We start from the raw sequence: 18,222 nt of genomic DNA, 5'->3' as shown, positions 1-18,222 counted from the left end.
TGTAGGTTCACTGTATATTTTTACTTTGAACCAACCTAAAATATCACTGTAATTTTTTACAGCTAAATTGATTTCCCTCAAATTGTAGTTTTGACTTGAATGAAACTGCTGGTTTAGTTTAAAAAAGTTACACTGTAAAATAAGATCTCTGAAGCAAATGTATATACTAACACTAACATTCAACATTTATTAATGCATTATTAAAATTAATGCCTTAGTTAATGCACTGTGAGCTAACGAACTAACGATAAATGACATTATTTCATTAACAAGCATGAGTAAATACTGTGATAAATGTGTTGCTCATCGTTTGTTCATCTTAGTAAGTCTATTTACTACATTATGTAAACATAAACATTGTAATGTGTTACCAAAAAATCCTATTTTAGAAAAACTAATGCATTTGATTTTTTTAGGGGGCTAATTTTTGCTTCCTTAGTCAAATTGAATAAAACGGGTTAAAATCAGAAACCATATGTTTTACTTAATCCAATGTAAAATTTTACTTTGAATGAAAGACACAGTAGTTTCACTTTTATCAGTGGATATTCATTAATTTCATTCATTAATTTTTTTTCAGCTTAGTCTCTTTATTCATCAGCGGTCGCCACAGAAGAATGAACTGCCACAATTATTTACTTCGTCAGATTCCTAAATATGTACTTTTCTGTCTCTGGTTTCAGAAATCCACATCTCAAGCCCAGGCTTTCTCTTCCTCAGTCTACAATGAATGACACTTATGCTGTCATCAACAAGTCCAAAGTCCAGGCTCCCAACTCTGCCCCCCATTCAGTCACTGTCCATTTCTATGACAATGCAAATTCAGAGAAAACCAATAACAGTGCTGTCTACAGTACAGTCAAACCTAAAACCAGACCAGTGTCTGCCATGCCTCTTTCCCCCTCACCAATTCATGACAGACCAATGCCAGCCAATCAGAGAGGAGGACTTTCACTAAAGAAGATGGAGAGTGATGGATATGAGCTATTGCCAGGTAAGAGACAATATGAGTTTCCCATTAGGTCTATGTGATTTGGACACAGAAATATCCAATTGTGATTTTTATTATTATTATTTTTTGACAGATATTTTGATTTGATTTGCTAATTTTAATTAATTAGTTAAAATTAATTAATTGAATTAATTTTGTAGTCAAGAATGTTAGTTAAAAAAGGAACTGAAAAGATATTAACTCAAACATTAATTCAAATTTGTTTTTAAATAATCAGAAATGAAACACTCATTTTTAATTTAAAGCAAACGATAAACACAAATAAAATGAACCTTACCCTATTGTAAACAAGTAAACTCAAATTAGGGAAATAGTGTACGTTAGTATAGAAAAAAAAAATTATAATAATCATAAAATTACAGAACACTCAGCAAACTAACATGGCTGAAACAAGTCTGAAATTGTACTTTGCTGTTACTTATTGAGTGTCTCTGGCAATACTTTTAAGGTGACTTTTTAGCAAGACACTCCTCATATAGCAGTCAGTGGTGCTTTTTTAGGTGCTGTTTGTTGTATCTCCTCGTCCCGTGGCAACAGTTCTACAACAACGCTTACAAACTACCTATTTTTGTTTGCCGTCTGTGACTTTGGTAATATGAAAACATTTTGGTTTCAATGTCCTGTTTTTCTTTGATATTAATTCGTCTATTAATTCTTCCAAAGCAGCAGATGCCGTCATCCCACTTGTAATTGCTTTCCTGTTTGTTTAATTATCTAATTGCGATTCGATTTCGATTAATTAAACATGAATTAATTTATCATGACAATTTGCATTTGTATAATGTTGTTATTATTAGCAGTATTATCAATTATATGCATGTTTATATTTGTTTTAATAAAAACAAGTTTAGATTTGTCCACCTGTTGGGTTTTGGAGACGTATGCATCACCACATAAGAATGGGACGTGTGTTTGTTAATAAATTTTTTTTTTTGTTTGTTTTTTAACCACACTTCATTATTATTGTTCATTTATTTGCTTGAAATAAGAACGGAATTTAGAAATACTTTTGAAACCAATTTTTGCGCTTAAAATTAAATATGTTAGCTAATGAATGTCTTCAGTGTAGTGAGTTTCCACCGTTTCCTTACTCCACAAAAGTAAAGGAGTAAAGTAAAGAGTAAAAGTAAAGTAAAGAGGCTCAATGGAGGAGGCTCATTTTTTATCCTCACTACAGATGGTCTCGCTAATAAAGCATTCAGTTTTTCCTCTTACAAATTACCACCTTACATTCTACAAACCAGGGTTGCACAACCCTGTCAGACCATGCGCAGCAGCGCAGAACGAATTTTTCCTCCCTTAAAAAGCAAAAGCTGGATTTGGACATGCCCATAATGGTTTTGCGGCATGCTTTTTAGACCTTGCGTCTAGATCGGTAAAATAAAGCCCTACAGCTCTAAGGAAGTGACATCTTTTTGTTGAGAAGCTGACAGTGATAAAGAATGTGTTCTATCATTGAATTGTATAATTTTATGCTAGTTTTTGTATATTTTTGGGGAGGACAAGCTTAAAGGACAGGTCTTGTCACATTTTTTAAAAGTGAAAATGTATGTTTTGGTAGAATGTCCCATATACAAAAGAAATCGGGCTCGATCACGCGGTTTCAGACTCGATTGGAATCGGACGTTACCTCCCGATCAGGACTCGGATTTCACTATTTTTAAACACATCTATAGTTATGCTGTGGTACAGAGTTAGACCTCTTTCATGACTTTACACAGAAACAGCAACGCTTGCGGCATGACATCACTTTGTTGCAGAGACGCTATTGGATAAATGCCGGCAGCATAGAACTCGGAAGCAGCTTGAAGCAGAAAGTGCGAGTATGTCTGCAGTCTGGAGGTATTATAAAGTTGATAACGACAACATTGCCATTTCCAACATTGTAAGATATGTAAACTTGGCATTGCAAGAGGTGGAAAGGAAAATGCTACGTTTAACAAACCTGATAAGGCATTCCAAAAACAAATGTAGAACCTCGATTTGAAATGCTGTCTAGCCACTATTTTACAGAGAAAGCTCTGCCAGCCCTTTATAAGAAGATTTCTGATAAACAACTTGTCCTGTTATAAGATGTACCCCATGTTTCAATCACCACAGTCATGGAGTTCTTGCGTAGATCCGATTTCTCTACTAAGCTTTACAACAATGGATTGACTCCATCCTAGTTTCTTCACTCATCTTCTTCTTTTTTTAAGTATTATAGATGTATCTATTCAGTTTGTGGACAGGTAGATACTCAAAATCAAATGACTTAGGCTTTGACTTGAGGGCAAAAAAAAAAAAACCTGATCGGGACATGTCTACCCTATACCATAATAAAAGCTTCAGTAATTAATCAGAACAAGAAATGTAGAAAATAAAATAAATGAACACCCTAGAATGTTGTTTTGCAGTTGCTGGAAACCACTCACAATACCTTAGTGACTGCCTACAGTAGAAACACCCAGGCAACAAGAATAACACTCTCATTTAGAAAATGGACAAAGTAATTTCCAGATGAACTGAAATTGATTTGAAGTACACCAAAAAATGCAAACTCATGACTTCAGCTGCACACAAAAAAGGATATTATTTCAGACAGAAGGAACTTGTTTGTTTTAGGAGAGCGGAGTTGGGAAACTTCTGCTTGCAGCTTTTACTGTCCTCTCATGACTCTCTTCTGTTTGAGTTTCTTCTCTTTCATGTCATCACCAGAGTATTCAGAGTCCTCTCATTTGGTGTTTCTCTGTAGTTATTTGTGGCTCCCATTTCCATATTTCACAGGGTATTGAAATTCCCTTTTTGTTTTATCCACTATTGAACTTTTTAAGTGTCGGCAGAGTCCTAACAGGTGAAGTGTGTCATTCTCATGCCGTTGGAGTACCACTAAATGGAAATATTTAGCAGCATAATGTGCATACTGAAGAGTACTCTGTTGTTTAGGCAGGTTTTGCTACTGTACCTCAACAAAGCCAAATTCACACTATTAACAAAATGTTTACACAACAGTAGTGCTGAATAGGAACTGTTTTTAGGAAGTCTTTTTTACTTCGCTACTTGCAGTCATAAAATGTCTGTATATTACTACACTCCCAGGACTCTGACCAGAACCAGAAAATGAGAGCACATCACACCTGTCCTCAGGCCTTTACACTGGCTCCCAGTTACATTCAGAATAGATTTTAAAGTATCACTACTGGTCTATAAATTATTAAATGGCCTAGGACCTTAATACATTACAGATATGCTTACTGAATACAAACCTAACCGATCACTCAGATCTCTTAAATTCAAGTAAATTAGAAATTCCAAGAGTTCATTCATAGCAGGGTGAATCCGCCTTCAGCTACTGCCCTCCGCTGCTGGAATCAGCTTTCAGAAATGATCAGATGTGCTCCAACATTAGGCACATTCAAATCAAGAATGAAAACGCATTTTTTTGCTGTACCATTCGCGCGATTTGAATGTTTTCACTCAATTGAATGGGCATTATCTGTCGTTGTCAGCTGATATATGGGCCAGTATCCACATGGTTAATCAGCTATACTAATAAAGAAGATTTCAGATCCAGGTCTGTTTTTACATTACTGTTACAGTTGGGGTAGGGGTACACGTTAATAAAATACAATTTATGGGAAATTTAACAAATAATATAAATAATTCTTTTTAAATTCCTGCCGCAGTTGTATGTGATCTATAGCTGATTAACCATGTGGATTGATGATAACAGTATCCTGAGCCTACCAGTAGGCTATATAAATAAACTTAATTAAATTAATGTGGGCATATCATTTTATAAGTCATAATACCAACTAGTTTTAAAAATAGTGAAAGTTGCACTTTTTGTTCTTCCCCCATTTCTGGCTCCCTCTGGATGTACAGCGCCCTTAGCATTTGCCTATACTGCCTATGCCACGGGCCGGCCCTGCTGCAACCCATCACTGGGAAACACCCATACATTTCTATTCACACGTACACTACGTGCAATTTTAGCTTACCCAATTCACCTATACCGCATGTCTTTGGACTTGTGGGGGAAACTGGAGCACATGGAGGCTCAAATCAGCAACCTTTTTGCTGTGAGGCAATTGTGCTACCCATTGAACCACCGTGATGCCCCATGTTAAACAATAATATAAGAAAAAGATAATAAAAAAATAGGTATTGTGCCACCCCTGTAATGCCTCATACTATTGTGAATGCATAATCCCACCAGTCTATTAAAAAAAAAAAATTCATTTAACAGTCTGAAACTGGCAGATTTTGAGGACCGATTGGCATCGTAACAGTTCAAAACCAAGACACTTTACTAATAAAATAGCTGTTAATATCTATATAGTCTAAAAGTTTGGTCAAATTAGATGCATTGTTTATATAGTTTGACCAGAAGTAACAACTGAAAAAGCTAATCAGAGGTTCCTGTAATCAGTCAGAATACACTAAATATCCATATAAACACTCAATTTAATTACGTTTTATTAATAATTTAAACATTATTTAAATAAATATTTACATTTTGATTCACTGAAGCATATATTGCACAAACTAACATTATTTAAAAAGTTGATACCTTCCTGATCGCCAATGTATAATTCGCACCCTGCTAGCAACAGCATGCTAAATGTATGTACTTTCTCGTGAAGAAATATTTTTTGTGTTTGTAACAGAAGAGTATGCATGCTTTGCCATGTACTACTTCCTCATTAACAGACTGTTATGTTGCTTATTTACATGCCCTCACTCAGCTTGCCACATGATCCACATTTATTTTATATTAACTTTCCTAGCATATTGAAGTAGCAGCAGCAGGTTAACCTGCCATTAACAGGTCTCTCACACAGAGAAATCACCTCAGGTGTTTGCAGAATTAATTTTACATTTAGAAGTAAATTGCAAAACACATCTGTATAAAAGTTCATCTTGAAGATCAAATACAACTTAGAAAACGTGAAATAGTGTATTTTTGAAGATTAGATATTAATTAAGAATAAGATTTAATCATTCAACCATTAGTCGTTCTTGCGTGTCCACCGTGTTTGTAGTTTAACACTTTTCATTCATTCATGCTCCTTCGGTTTAGTTCCTTTAATTATCAGGGCTCGCCACAGCAGAATGAACCGCCTACTTATCCAGCATATGTTTTACACAGCGGATGCCCTTCCAGCTGCAACCCAGTGTCTGGAAACATCCATACTCACTCATTCAAACACATACACATACACACATCACTTTAATTGATTTAATTTATCGTTTTTGGACCCCTGGAAAAAACTAGAGATGTCCAGATTCGATCATGTATTCAAAATATTGGGCTCAATCACGTTACCTCCCAATCAGTACTGGAATATATATGTATATTATTGAAATTCTTATAATTTTTAACATGGCTAATCAAATCTGTCAGATTCTGGATTGCATTCAAGTTCTAAAGAAAATTGTAAATGCTAAATTGTCCTAAATAAAACAGATATGATATATAAGTAAATACGACTTTCACTTAACTGGGAAATGGAGGCCACTTGAATGGTTTGTTAGCACAGTTAAATACACATGAAATGTCATATTATATGATAATTGTGCAAAATAATTTCAAAAGGGAACTAACTGTGTAAAGCCACATAAAACAAAACAAAATACAATGAATATGCCAAGTTTAGAGGCTAATAAGCTGAGATGACGTGACTGAATTCAGCGAGACGTAGCTGTCACTCAAGTGGACACGCCCTTAATTATACAGACTTAATATAAATGAAACGGATGAGTTCTAAAAATATTCACTCCCTCATAGTTGTCATGAAGTGTTATATTAGCTATATACACCAAAATCATTTTTGTACTAGGCTGGAAACACTTTTTTTTTTTGCTGTAAAGTTGGCCATTTTAACGATGGGGTCAATAGAAATGTGCTCTTTTTTTGAAGCCAGCGGCCTAGAGGAATTTCTATGAATTGCAGTTTTAGTTACTTTATATTAGCTTTATGAGGGAGATCGGAAGGTTGTTGCTTGAATGACACTTTTAATGAGACATTTTAATGACAAATACAGTTTGTTCCACCAAAGAAGTGATCAGCAAAGTCAGTGCCAGCCCGAATGAAAAAAAAAAAAAAAAAAACTGGGCCCTTTGGTGTAAAAACAGTGAGAAAAAAGCACAAAAGAATTACAATTTTAATATTAAAGTGTATACATTTGCAATATTATCTGTAATATATTTAACTTACAGTACATATGTAAAAATATTTACTCAGATTTAAGCAAATAAGTATGCAGGCCAGAAAACACTCATTTAAAAAATAATAATAATACAAAAAAATATGACATACACAAATAAAACATAAATCAAATGCATTTTTTTTGTAAATGAACACCATACAAATAAATGCATAAATAACTAGAAATGCAAAACACATTTTTGTTTGTTTTTACACAAAGATTTACTCAAATAAAACTCTGCATTAGATATTGGACAGTGGGTAAAATTTGATCTTGACAAAATGAAAGAGAAACCTGTGCGTTTTCAGCAGGGGGAATTAGTGGGATAGATAATTAATTGATTATTTAATAAAACTTGCTGAATGTGGCCTCTTTTTGTCTCACATATTACACAAGTTTGTCTTTGATCATGGGCATTGTTGCATTTATTAAAACAAGTCAGAATACCACACTACTTAATAATGTATTATGCCTAATAGAACATACCTTTACTTTGAGCTTACTTTTCTTCCTCTACTTTTCTTTACTTTCTTTTTTCGGCTCTGGGTTTGGATGTCATTTTATTTCAAATTAAAATTAAAAATATTAAAATACACCAATTAAAATATTACTTAAGACTTTAAGACACTTTTTGGGCATTAAAATGAGCGTGAGCAATTTGGAGAGATCTGGAATCGTTGTAGGAATATGTGACGTAATTCTAGTTCACCCAATAGCCGATCGCGGGCTGGGTTATTCAAAATAGAGTGTGGTGCTGCTGGGTATGTTTCTAATATTTTCTGCTTCTATTCATACTGTTGTTGTGTATTTATTATTGTTTTCAGCTATTTGCCATGTTTGAATTATGCAGATCTAATCTTTTAATGAAATGTGGATTTTTTTTTCTCATCGTCGTTGTGTATTGTATTGCGTTTAATAGGGTTTGTGCATTGCGCAATGCTTGAGGTTTAAATGTTCGTGCTTGTCCTCATGCTTATGTTCACAGTAAATATAATATGACAGCAGCGTTTGTGGTCCTCTCCAAGAAACGCAGGGCCCTAGGCGACCGCCTAAATTGCCTGTAGGACAGGCCGGCACTGAGCAAAGTTTTGTTCTCTTTGTAAAGTCATGACTAGACCCACTCGGAATCTGCATGCACAGAATTTCACAGATTTTTACATTGACATTGATTCTGTTTATTAACTTGTGTGAATGTGTGTACATTCATATTTATTTAGTTTTTTTATTATTAATTTCAGTAATATTATTGACTAATTTGAAAATATTTACATGATTTATTTACAAAATAGTTTGTAAAGTAATATTTTCTGTCTTTAAGTAGATCTATTATATGAGAGACTTGCAGGGGCGGACTGGGACAAAAATTCAGCCCTGGCTCTGTTGCCACACAAGCCCACATTACCACACCGACACAGCCCCACCCACGGACACGCACATTCACTATTTATTTTGGTGTAAAGATGGTGAAATAATATGACATTTTTGCCAGATTTTGATTATGTCCGGGTAACCTTGGATTGGGTCGGCCCATCTTGAAACCAGACGGCAGTTGCCGATTGGGCCAAATCCTTAACATTTATTATTATTATTTTTATTATCATCATCATAATATCACATCTAGCAAGAGATAAAAGCTGTCTGGACTAAACAATACATATAAAAAAAAAAAATTTTAAACTGACCGGCCCACATTTAAAAATTGGTCCGGCCCTTCTGGCATTTGCCAGAATTGCCAAATGGCCAGTCCGCCCCAGGAGACTTGCTTTGTTTACCAAATAAAGTGGATCTAATTGGATTTGCATTGTAAACATTAAATACAAGTTAAAAATCTATTACTTTTTATTTCATATATTTCGGTTTTAGTTATGATACTCCAAAAATCATTCCTCATAAATCTGCAGATTTTTAACAAAATTCAACACAGAAATAGCAAATGAGTGTCCGAATGTTTGAAAGAGAATGATTGGTTGTGATGTACAGTACTTGATGATGTCAAACTGTCATAACAAAAAAAGTCATCTTTGCATTTAAAATGACATAACTGAACACTTCATAACAGTTGTCATAAGCATGCAGAAAATCTCAGTCACATTCATGTGTCATTTCATGAAGGATACAAGGTCTTATGAACAAGTACTTGAAGTAACGTGATACCCTAACGACTCACTAAATATGATTCAGTCAGAGTGAGTCTCCAGTAAAGGATTCAATCATATTTTGAGTATATCCAAGGTAAAAGCATTCAATATTACAATTTTTTTAAATCATCATTTCTAAAGAAATCTTTTTGTCTTTTCTTCCCTCAGGGGAGTTGAGGTCCATGAACAGAGATTCACAGGTAAATAATCTCTTTGGTAATTGGATACCTGCAGTTCGTTTAACTCACCAGTTTGATTTGGATCTAGATATCAAATGAAAGTGCTAAGTACATAATAATCTCATATGGCTCACTTACAGTATATGCAGTTATTGGCCTGTAAGTCCTGTCTGCACGCTTGTAGATGTGTCAAATTACTCTCTTGTTTTTGTTTCACGGCAAAATTCACATTCAGCCTCTTCCTGTGATCTGAGGCTTCAAGCTGGGATCACACTCACAAGTTAACAAGCTTTAACACACACTTACAGGCAGCTCGTTTAGTAAAAATATCCTGACAGATTGAATATGATGCTAATGTTTATTTGACTGATGATCGCAGTCTTTTTAACCCTGATAATCACAGATTAAGATCTGCAAAGAATATCATTAAGTGTAATTAAATGAAATTTGTTTTTCCTCAGCCGCACGGCCCTCCTCTTTCACGAAGCCCAAGTGCAAGTAAGTGCGCTGTTGCGTGTTTTATTTACTATACAATCTGGTCTAAAATGGAAAATATTGTGTGCAACATTTTTTCCGCTCCAATTCACTCGTTAATTATCAGCACTGTTTATTATTTCTCAGTTCAAAAAATATGAATAAACGCTGATGTTAAATGAGGTGTTGAAAAAAAAAAAAAGAGATCATTTTTACTTTAATTATGATGCATGAATTAGGACCTGTTAACTGAGTGTTTACTTAATGGAGTAATTGTATATTTAAAATGCAATTGTCACATTTGTTCCTTTTTTTAATGAGCTATTAAAGTCAGAGGAGTATTAAGATAACATTTTTACAATTATTTAAAATAATAATGCATACATTTGTAATGGTTGGTTGCAAGAAAGCAGACCCAGTTGCAGCAATGAACAAAACACAGGTGTTTATTGATGAAATTAAGCACTACTAGACAGACAAGGGGATGACAAAGTCCAAAGAGTAGGGGCAATAACACAGGGAAGCCAGTGGTAGAGACAAGATGGCACCAGAATAAACAGCCAGCCAGGAGTAGGAGCAACAGTGGCCAAAAACAGAGCTTGATATATTGGGAGCAAGCCATGTAAACTCCAGACTGGCAGGGCAGGGAACTTAGGACATGGAATATACTAGAAAAGTATAAGACACAAGGCAGGACAGCAAACTGGCAGCAATAATTGTATAATAAAATTAACTAAATCTAAAAGAAAATATTAAATCAATACAAACCCTAGTAGAAGGGAAACTAGGCTGAAAATTGACAAAACAGAAAAAAATAAAGACTTCTAGAATCTTAAAGAGAGAAATTAAACAATCAAAAAGACAACAAATCATCTACTAACACATGATTGGGGTTGACAGAAAAAAATAAACAAAAATGGTTATAAGGATAAAAACAAGACATCGATTAGAACAAAATTAAGCAAACAATTGGAACAAACAAAAGAAAGTACTGAAGTAGCGACAAACAAACCATAAATAAATAACTAAGAGAGCTAGAAGAACAGGAAAGGCAAAACTCTATAAGAATGCAAGGCTAGGACACAAGATAAGCAAAGGCAAGCTCACATGGAACGAACTACAGCAGACGTGATCATCAATCTTATATGAAGTAAGAGATCGTGAGGACATATATGATGACGTGTGAAGGTGCTATAGTGCTGTCCCAATTCTTAGGGGTAAATTTTGAAGCCCTTTCTCTTTATACTCTGTTTCAAAGGCCAAGGGGAAGAGTAGGGGTACAAAAATAGAATTGGGCCCTTATTTGACAAATTCAGATTACTGTACCAAACTACAATGCAAAAAGATAAAACGATTCAAGAACTCTAACCTGACTAAGATTCCCCAAATTCTCCTCCTCATAGCTATATGCTAATTTTCCCCTTCAACGTTAATGCTTGATGATTTATTTTAACGCTCAATGCCATCATATTATATGCCAATGTTTCCATTATGAATGCATTCAAATACAGACCATGAAGAGTAACGCGTGTGTGTGTTTTTAGTAATGTAGAAGCATTTCGTTTCCCTTGAAGGCTCTTTATCAACCAAATAGGTGTGAAAAGCTAGCTAGCAGTAAACAGGAAGAAGTGTCAGATCAGCGTTGCTTTCACTCTCATGCACTGAGTTTGGTTTGTTAAGTTGTTAAACACTGTTAAATATATATTTCTTTTCCTCAGCTGAAAGCCAATCGTCTACAGATGATGATTATGAATACGTGTCTAGTGTTGTTAAGGACGGCAGCAGCCCATTTGCTCCGGGCAGCCTGGGTGAGTAATGCCATATGCACACTAAATCTCAACTCTGTACACAACAAGGAGACTGCTCAGACAAATATTTACTCTCAGATTGGGTTTTGATGAGTCTTTGGGCAAATTTGAGTGTTTTTAAATGCTCTTGTTGCTGAACGGCTGCCCAAATCAGTCGTTTTCATAAGCATGTAAGTTGCAAACATGCCAGTTAGTAAATAAAAATAAATAAATTTCTGCCTCACAAGCAGTCAACTGATCGATTGTTGGCAGATTATAGGCTTCTAGACCACACACAGACACACACAATAGAAAGTGTGGTTTCTTGTCCTCAATGTAGAAATAACCATTTCTGGTAAAGGGTGAACATCATTTTTAGGCCCTGTTTCGTATCAGTACTAACAAGACTCAGTGGGTGGAATGTAAGTGCCTTTGTGGCTGTCTGAACACATTAGTATTTATATTATGAAGTGCGATGAAATGTGCTTTCGACTACTTTTAAATGTGGTAGAAAGCATAATGTTGTTGTTTTTTTCCATTTACACATTTATATTATCATCATTGGTAGCAGCAGCATCATACAGTGGGGGAAATAATTTACTGAGTGGTAAAGTACGGTACGGTACGGGTCACCTTTATCAGGCTTGTGTTTCCACTGCCAAAAGGGTACCAATGGTTTCAGTCGACGTCATTCTCACTCGAGGAAATGTCAATGTAAATCCGTACTGGTTGTTCACATATCATGTGAGAAGCACTTCTTACAAAACAGATGCTTTATACACATAAATACTAGTATAGAAATATTCATTACTAACCTTTCTATGAACATGATTTGATTATAACTGCAGATCAATGATAGCCTACTGTAACATCTGCGATTTATATAAAATAAATAAATAAATAAATGTAACATATATAAACATGCAGACTCTTTTACAGACTCCGATGTGTCACCAATTACAGAAAAACTACACACAGCATACATTTAGTCCTTATTTGGGTTCAAAACAACACACAACATATAACCCATAGTCGGTGCAAACCTTTCATCTGTATCTTTTATCTTCACCAGCACATGTAACTTCTGTTAGAAGGTAATTCAGGTATTCTGAGTTCATAATAGTGCAGAAGGTGATGATAATAGTTATACATGGCAGTTTGTTCATGTTGTAGGTTACTGAAAAAATCATTAGCTTTTTTTTCCAGCTTCTCCTTTGTTTTGTCGTGCTTCACTCTCATGTTTGACTGTTTCTGAAAGCATCGGATGTCAGAAGCACTTCAGTAATCACGTGCACATAATTATCATCAGCTAAAAATGTTCATTATTTCAAATACAGATGCACACACGAGTTCTCTCAAGAAAGTGAAACTGCTCATGCTTTAAACGTAAACAACTACTGTGCACAGGGTAGATTCAGCTCTACTTCTTGGCTTTGTAGCTATTCACAACAAGGTTTGTTTAAACTCAGGTCAACCATGACTCATTATTATATGTATATAGTATTATGATGTAATGTCTCAGTTGTGTATTTAAAAATGGCGCTTTCTTTGATTTCATTGTCCTTGCTTGTGTACGCACTTGTGATGTTTCTCTGTAAACCAATAGCGTTCAGATGCGTATCTAGCTCCGCCTTTTGGTACCCTTTTGTTGTGCTAAGTACCCTTTAGAAAGGGTACCCAAAAAGTGATACGGTACAATTTGCTTTTTTGTACCTTTTGACAGTGGAAAAGCACGTAAAAGCATACTGAACCATACCATTTAGTGAAAACGGGTCAAAAGTAATCAACACATCACCATTTTTCTTAGAAAACATTTTTTTTGCATAGTCTCCCCATGCTTTCGTGGGTTTCCTCCGGGTGCTCTATTTTCCCCCACAGCCCAAAGACTGTTTGAAAATTGGCTGTAGTGTATGAGTCTTTTAGTTATTTGCTGTATTTGATGATGCTAAACCAAGATCCAGCAAATAGGAATTCATCCTGACCTCACAGTTATCTCCTTGCATAATTTTTCTTCTTTGTTTGCCCTGTGCTTCAGGTTTCAACAGTCGAATAAAGAAACCCAAAGGCCCGCGAGAACCACCGGCCGAATGGAGTCGTGCGGAACGATGAAACTGCAAAAGGTTTTAGGTTTTTTTTAAATTAACCAGAGCTAGTGTAGCCTGATCCAGTAGACACATGGCTGTTATTTTTTTCTCTGAGGAATAGAGCATTTATTTATTTCCTTCAGAGGTAGCACTGTTGATTGTGTTTGTATTGTTGCGACACTTCAGTCAATTGAAAATGTTAACCCAGAATCATTGTGAATACGTACTCAGGTCTACATTTCTGGGGATAGTGAAATGCATAACCGGAGGTATGTCTGTTTGCAGTTTTTGTTTTTGCCGACCCACCAGAGGCCACTGTGTACATGTTTTGATGATCTCACATTTCTTTCCCGCAACCTTTCTTGTGTAAATCCACCAGAGGGCGCAATATATATATTTCAACAGATTAGGCATCTGTTTCCCAAACATCGCCATAACTTGCGGCTGAACTATCATAGAACAATGCCTCGTGTGGGAAAAGAACGATGTAGTGAGGAGTGTTTCCTAAAACCGTAGTTGCTTTGTCGCAGATCCATCCATGAATCATGTTAGTTATAACATAAAACATAAATTTACATTCCTATGTAATTATCATAATGCTCTAAATGGGCGGAGTAACATCTTTTTTTAAAGAAAAGCCCCATAATACAAGCAAAATATATTTTTTTTACAAGCACATGCATTGAAAAAAAATCCAATATTAGTTTTAGAAAATACATGCACTCGTTTTCCATGTTAATTAAAATATTTGTCTGTTTCCATATTCTATCTAAACATAAAATCACTTAGCTAACAATATTATAATTTCATAATCTTACTAAATATTAATAGTAATAATAATAATAATTTATTTAATAATAATAATAATAATAATAATAATAATATTAATAAAATTTTCATTATTATTATTGAGGATATTATTTATTTCATTATTTATTTATTATTATTAGTTTTTAAAGTCTACTTTTATCACTTGACACATTCAAACCACTGCAGAAATGTTTTAACCAGCAGGCCCATGTCATATACAGTAGGCTATAGATAGAGTTCTTAATAAATAGCCTACTATAAATTAAAACCAATAACGTATGCTATATTTTTGCCTTCACAAGCTTTGGAGACATAATGCAAGTTCCCCTTTAAAATAATAGGTCACCTTTAGCTTTCATCATGAGCTACGGCTGTGTTCAAAATGGCATAAATGTTTTCAAAGTGCACTGCGAAGGGAGCACAGTTGTCAATATGAAGATTGCTAAAACTGAACTGTAACGCCCCATTGTCAAGGTGTGTCAGCGTCAATGCTTCTCATTCACTTTGAATGTCTTTCGGATGAGACGTTAAACCGAGGTCCTGACTCTCTGTGGTCATTAAAAATCCCATGGCACTTCTCGTGAAAGAGTAGGGGTGTAACCCCGGTGTCCTGGCCAAAGTCCCTCTATCGGCCCATACGATCATGGCCTCCCAATCATCCCCGTCCACTGAATTGGCTCTATCACTGTCTCTCCACTCCACCAATAGCTGGTGTGTGGTGAGCGCACTGGCGCCGTTGTCCTGTGGCAGCCGTCGCATCATCCAAGTGGATGCTGCACACTGGTGGTGGTGTGGAGAGACCCCCCTCATGATTGTGAAGCGCTTTGGGTGTATGGCCATACACAATAAATGCGCTATATAAATACACATTACATTACATTACATTACATTGAATGGAAGACGTCAGGCATTACCGAACCCATTCTGGATTGACGATGCAGCTTCAGGGGCGTTGCTTGCTGCAGAAGTTGGGAATTTTAACTTTTCAAGCACCAACGGAAGTGTCAGTCAATCAGATCGCTTTTTGCAAATACCCCAGCTCAGATAGCAGCCGATTGCGGACTAATTTCAATGGCTGAAGCTGCTATGACAATCGCGTCGGCCCCAATTTCAGACCCGCCCTTGGTCAAGTTTTGACACTGAAGCCCTGTGTCAATGCACTGTCAAAATAGTTTGAAAGCAAATTACACCTAAAAGAGATGACTTAATACTTTTTAAATCATTCCAAGTTGGAACGTTCGAAAAGAATAGGGCATGGGGGGAAAACCGGGAATAGAACAGCCAGGAACTGCTTCTAACTACAGCTCTAGAGGTGTTTGTTTTGCGAATGTTCGTTAAAACAATGAATTTGAGAAGTGCCAAATCAACAAACTATGTTTGTAATGAAGGAACATGTGACCTTAGTTGGTCACCGATGGTTTTCGGAAACGCACCCCATACTAGCTTGCTGTTGACTGACTGACAAACTGAGCTGTTGTCTATTTTGCTTTTGTCTGATTTCTGGAAACGTTCTTCACCAGACTCGAACCCCATCATCACAACGATCCGCATCCCAAATCCATTGGCATATATGACGAGCTACTGGGCAAACTGGTAAGACAGAAAAAGTCATCAATACAGAGGTAAGCACTTAACGGTAGTGCAGAAAAAGAACAGTAGCTGTCGGTGGCCTCATACAGTCCTATAGAGGTCATCTTAAGGCTGGTTTATACTTCTGCTTCAAGTATCCATTGTGCATTTATACTTCAGCGTGCTGTTTCTGTTGCTCTGATATAACCCTTTCGAAACGCTAGCTGGCAGTAGGTTTTTATGTTCCTCTGTGTCGAGTTTCTACATGGGTATTTTGTTTTTTCTAAACGCTACCTTAATGTACAAGTAGCTAAAACTCACTCATTCAGAGGTGGGAATTAGCAGATGTGCAACAACTTTAATCAAAAGGTAAACACAAAATAACTTTTACTGGACTCTACACTTGTAAACACTCAGGCTCTCAGCTGACAGCACCACCCATACATTTTTTGAGAGGCACGCATCAGCCACGGCAAGGTCTACATGACCGCGCGAAGGCTGCGCTGGACCATACACATGCATTTGATGCAGAATTATAAATCAGCCTGTACAGAGTAAATGAAGCCAGACATTCCTGTGGGTACATATTTCACAGTCTCCAGAAATGTAGACAGGGGTACGTATCCGAAAAGTGTTGCAACACGTACTTAAGTTGTTCTTAACCTTTCTGGGAGTTTTTCTTATGTTGAACACAAAAGAAGATATTTTGATGAGTATAGTAGAAAAAATACTATGTTTGTCAATGAGTACATAAAAATATTTGGTTACCAACATTCTTCAAAATCCTTTTTTTAATTTCAGCAGAAAAAAACTCATACAGGTTGGGAGAAACAAGTGTGAGTAAATGGAGAGCATTTTGGGATAAACTGTCACTATAATTGTGCATCAATTTATGATTATGTACTTTTGTTTGTTGTTGTTTTTGTGTGGAAAAATACTTGACAATGTGAATTGCATTTTTTTTGTCTGTAAGAAATAAAGCATGTGTAATTTAAACAAGCCATTTAAATATATTGTGTTCTGTTATTTTTTAAATAATAATAATAAATTAATTATATTATTATTAATAGTGTATATTTTTGTTTTAAATTTTATTATATATATATATATATATATATATATATATATATATATATATATATATATATATATATATATATATATATATATATATATATATATACTTTTATTTTGAATATTGTTTACATGTAAAAGGGGGTGGTAATCTATTCTAATATGTTCATCTGACATCATCAAGTTACTAAAATATGCTGTTTGTATTCAGTATATTTCTTTTTGAACGTTTCAGCATGATTTATAATACATTAAATATTTTTATTTTTTTCAAAACAGCATCGGATTTCTCATAGTGGTCAGCATATTTGTGATTTGCTGTGTTTGCCAGCAGAGGGCGGTGTTGAGGTGTATTTTCTCCTCACTGTTCTCTTCAAAAAGACAGATCACCTAAGTCATGAAAATAAATGAATTTACTGAAAATATAACCTGTGCACATAGTCACTGGTGTCACATCTCATCTGTGCATTTGCCCTTTTGGTATTTACCCATTTCATTGCGTGCTGTTTAGTGTATACATTTCAGTTTTAAATCCACCGTGGACTCTCTGGCCAGTCTTAGTGCTTCTAAAATCATAAAAAAAACCTGCTCCCTAAACTCTAGTGCGATTTTATTTCCGTCCTGAAAATCAATGCAATCTTAAGTTGTGCTTAAAGCGGAGAGCACGTTTTCCCAGATGCTCGACCAGTTGGCTGTGTTCCTGGATGTGTGTTTTTGATGATGAATCATTCTTGCAGTATATGGTCAGAGCTATATCATGCTGAAATGCTGGAGATGCTCTTTAAACTGTATCATGCATGGCCTGGTTAAGAATTAATGTTGTAATATTGCAGCAATCTTATTACTGTAAATGATCTGATGATGCTTTTAAAACTGGTAAATCTGGTCATTGATGCTTAAGGTT

At 35.4% G+C, this 18,222-nt stretch overlaps 1 protein-coding gene across 4 annotated transcripts in view; it reads left to right on the top strand.

The window, feature by feature from the left end:
* The window catches only part of ptpn18 (protein tyrosine phosphatase non-receptor type 18), a 46,535-nt gene extending 29,282 nt beyond the window's left edge, over window positions 1-17,253 (top strand). Inside the window, exons 13-18 of one of the 4 annotated variants that reach the window (XR_015497046.1) lie at window positions 684-994; window positions 9,510-9,541; window positions 9,982-10,018; window positions 11,713-11,802; window positions 13,817-14,080; window positions 16,847-17,253. Coding sequence is in view for 3 of the 4 variants with exons in the window: in XM_087263260.1 (XP_087119386.1) it covers window positions 684-994; window positions 9,510-9,541; window positions 9,982-10,018; window positions 11,713-11,802; window positions 13,817-13,890 (544 nt within the window). In the remaining variant the exon portion in view is untranslated. 4 annotated transcript variants of the gene reach the window in all.
* The last annotated feature ends 969 nt before the right edge of the window (window positions 17,254-18,222 follow it).

Source organism: Danio rerio, chromosome 8, assembly GCF_052040795.2.
Source record: "Danio rerio strain M-AB ecotype USA chromosome 8, GRCz13ab, whole genome shotgun sequence".
Taxonomy (NCBI): domain Eukaryota; kingdom Metazoa; phylum Chordata; class Actinopteri; order Cypriniformes; family Danionidae; genus Danio; species Danio rerio.
Note: the sequence above shows the minus strand (reverse complement) of the source record. Positions and strands in the feature narration are given on the sequence as shown.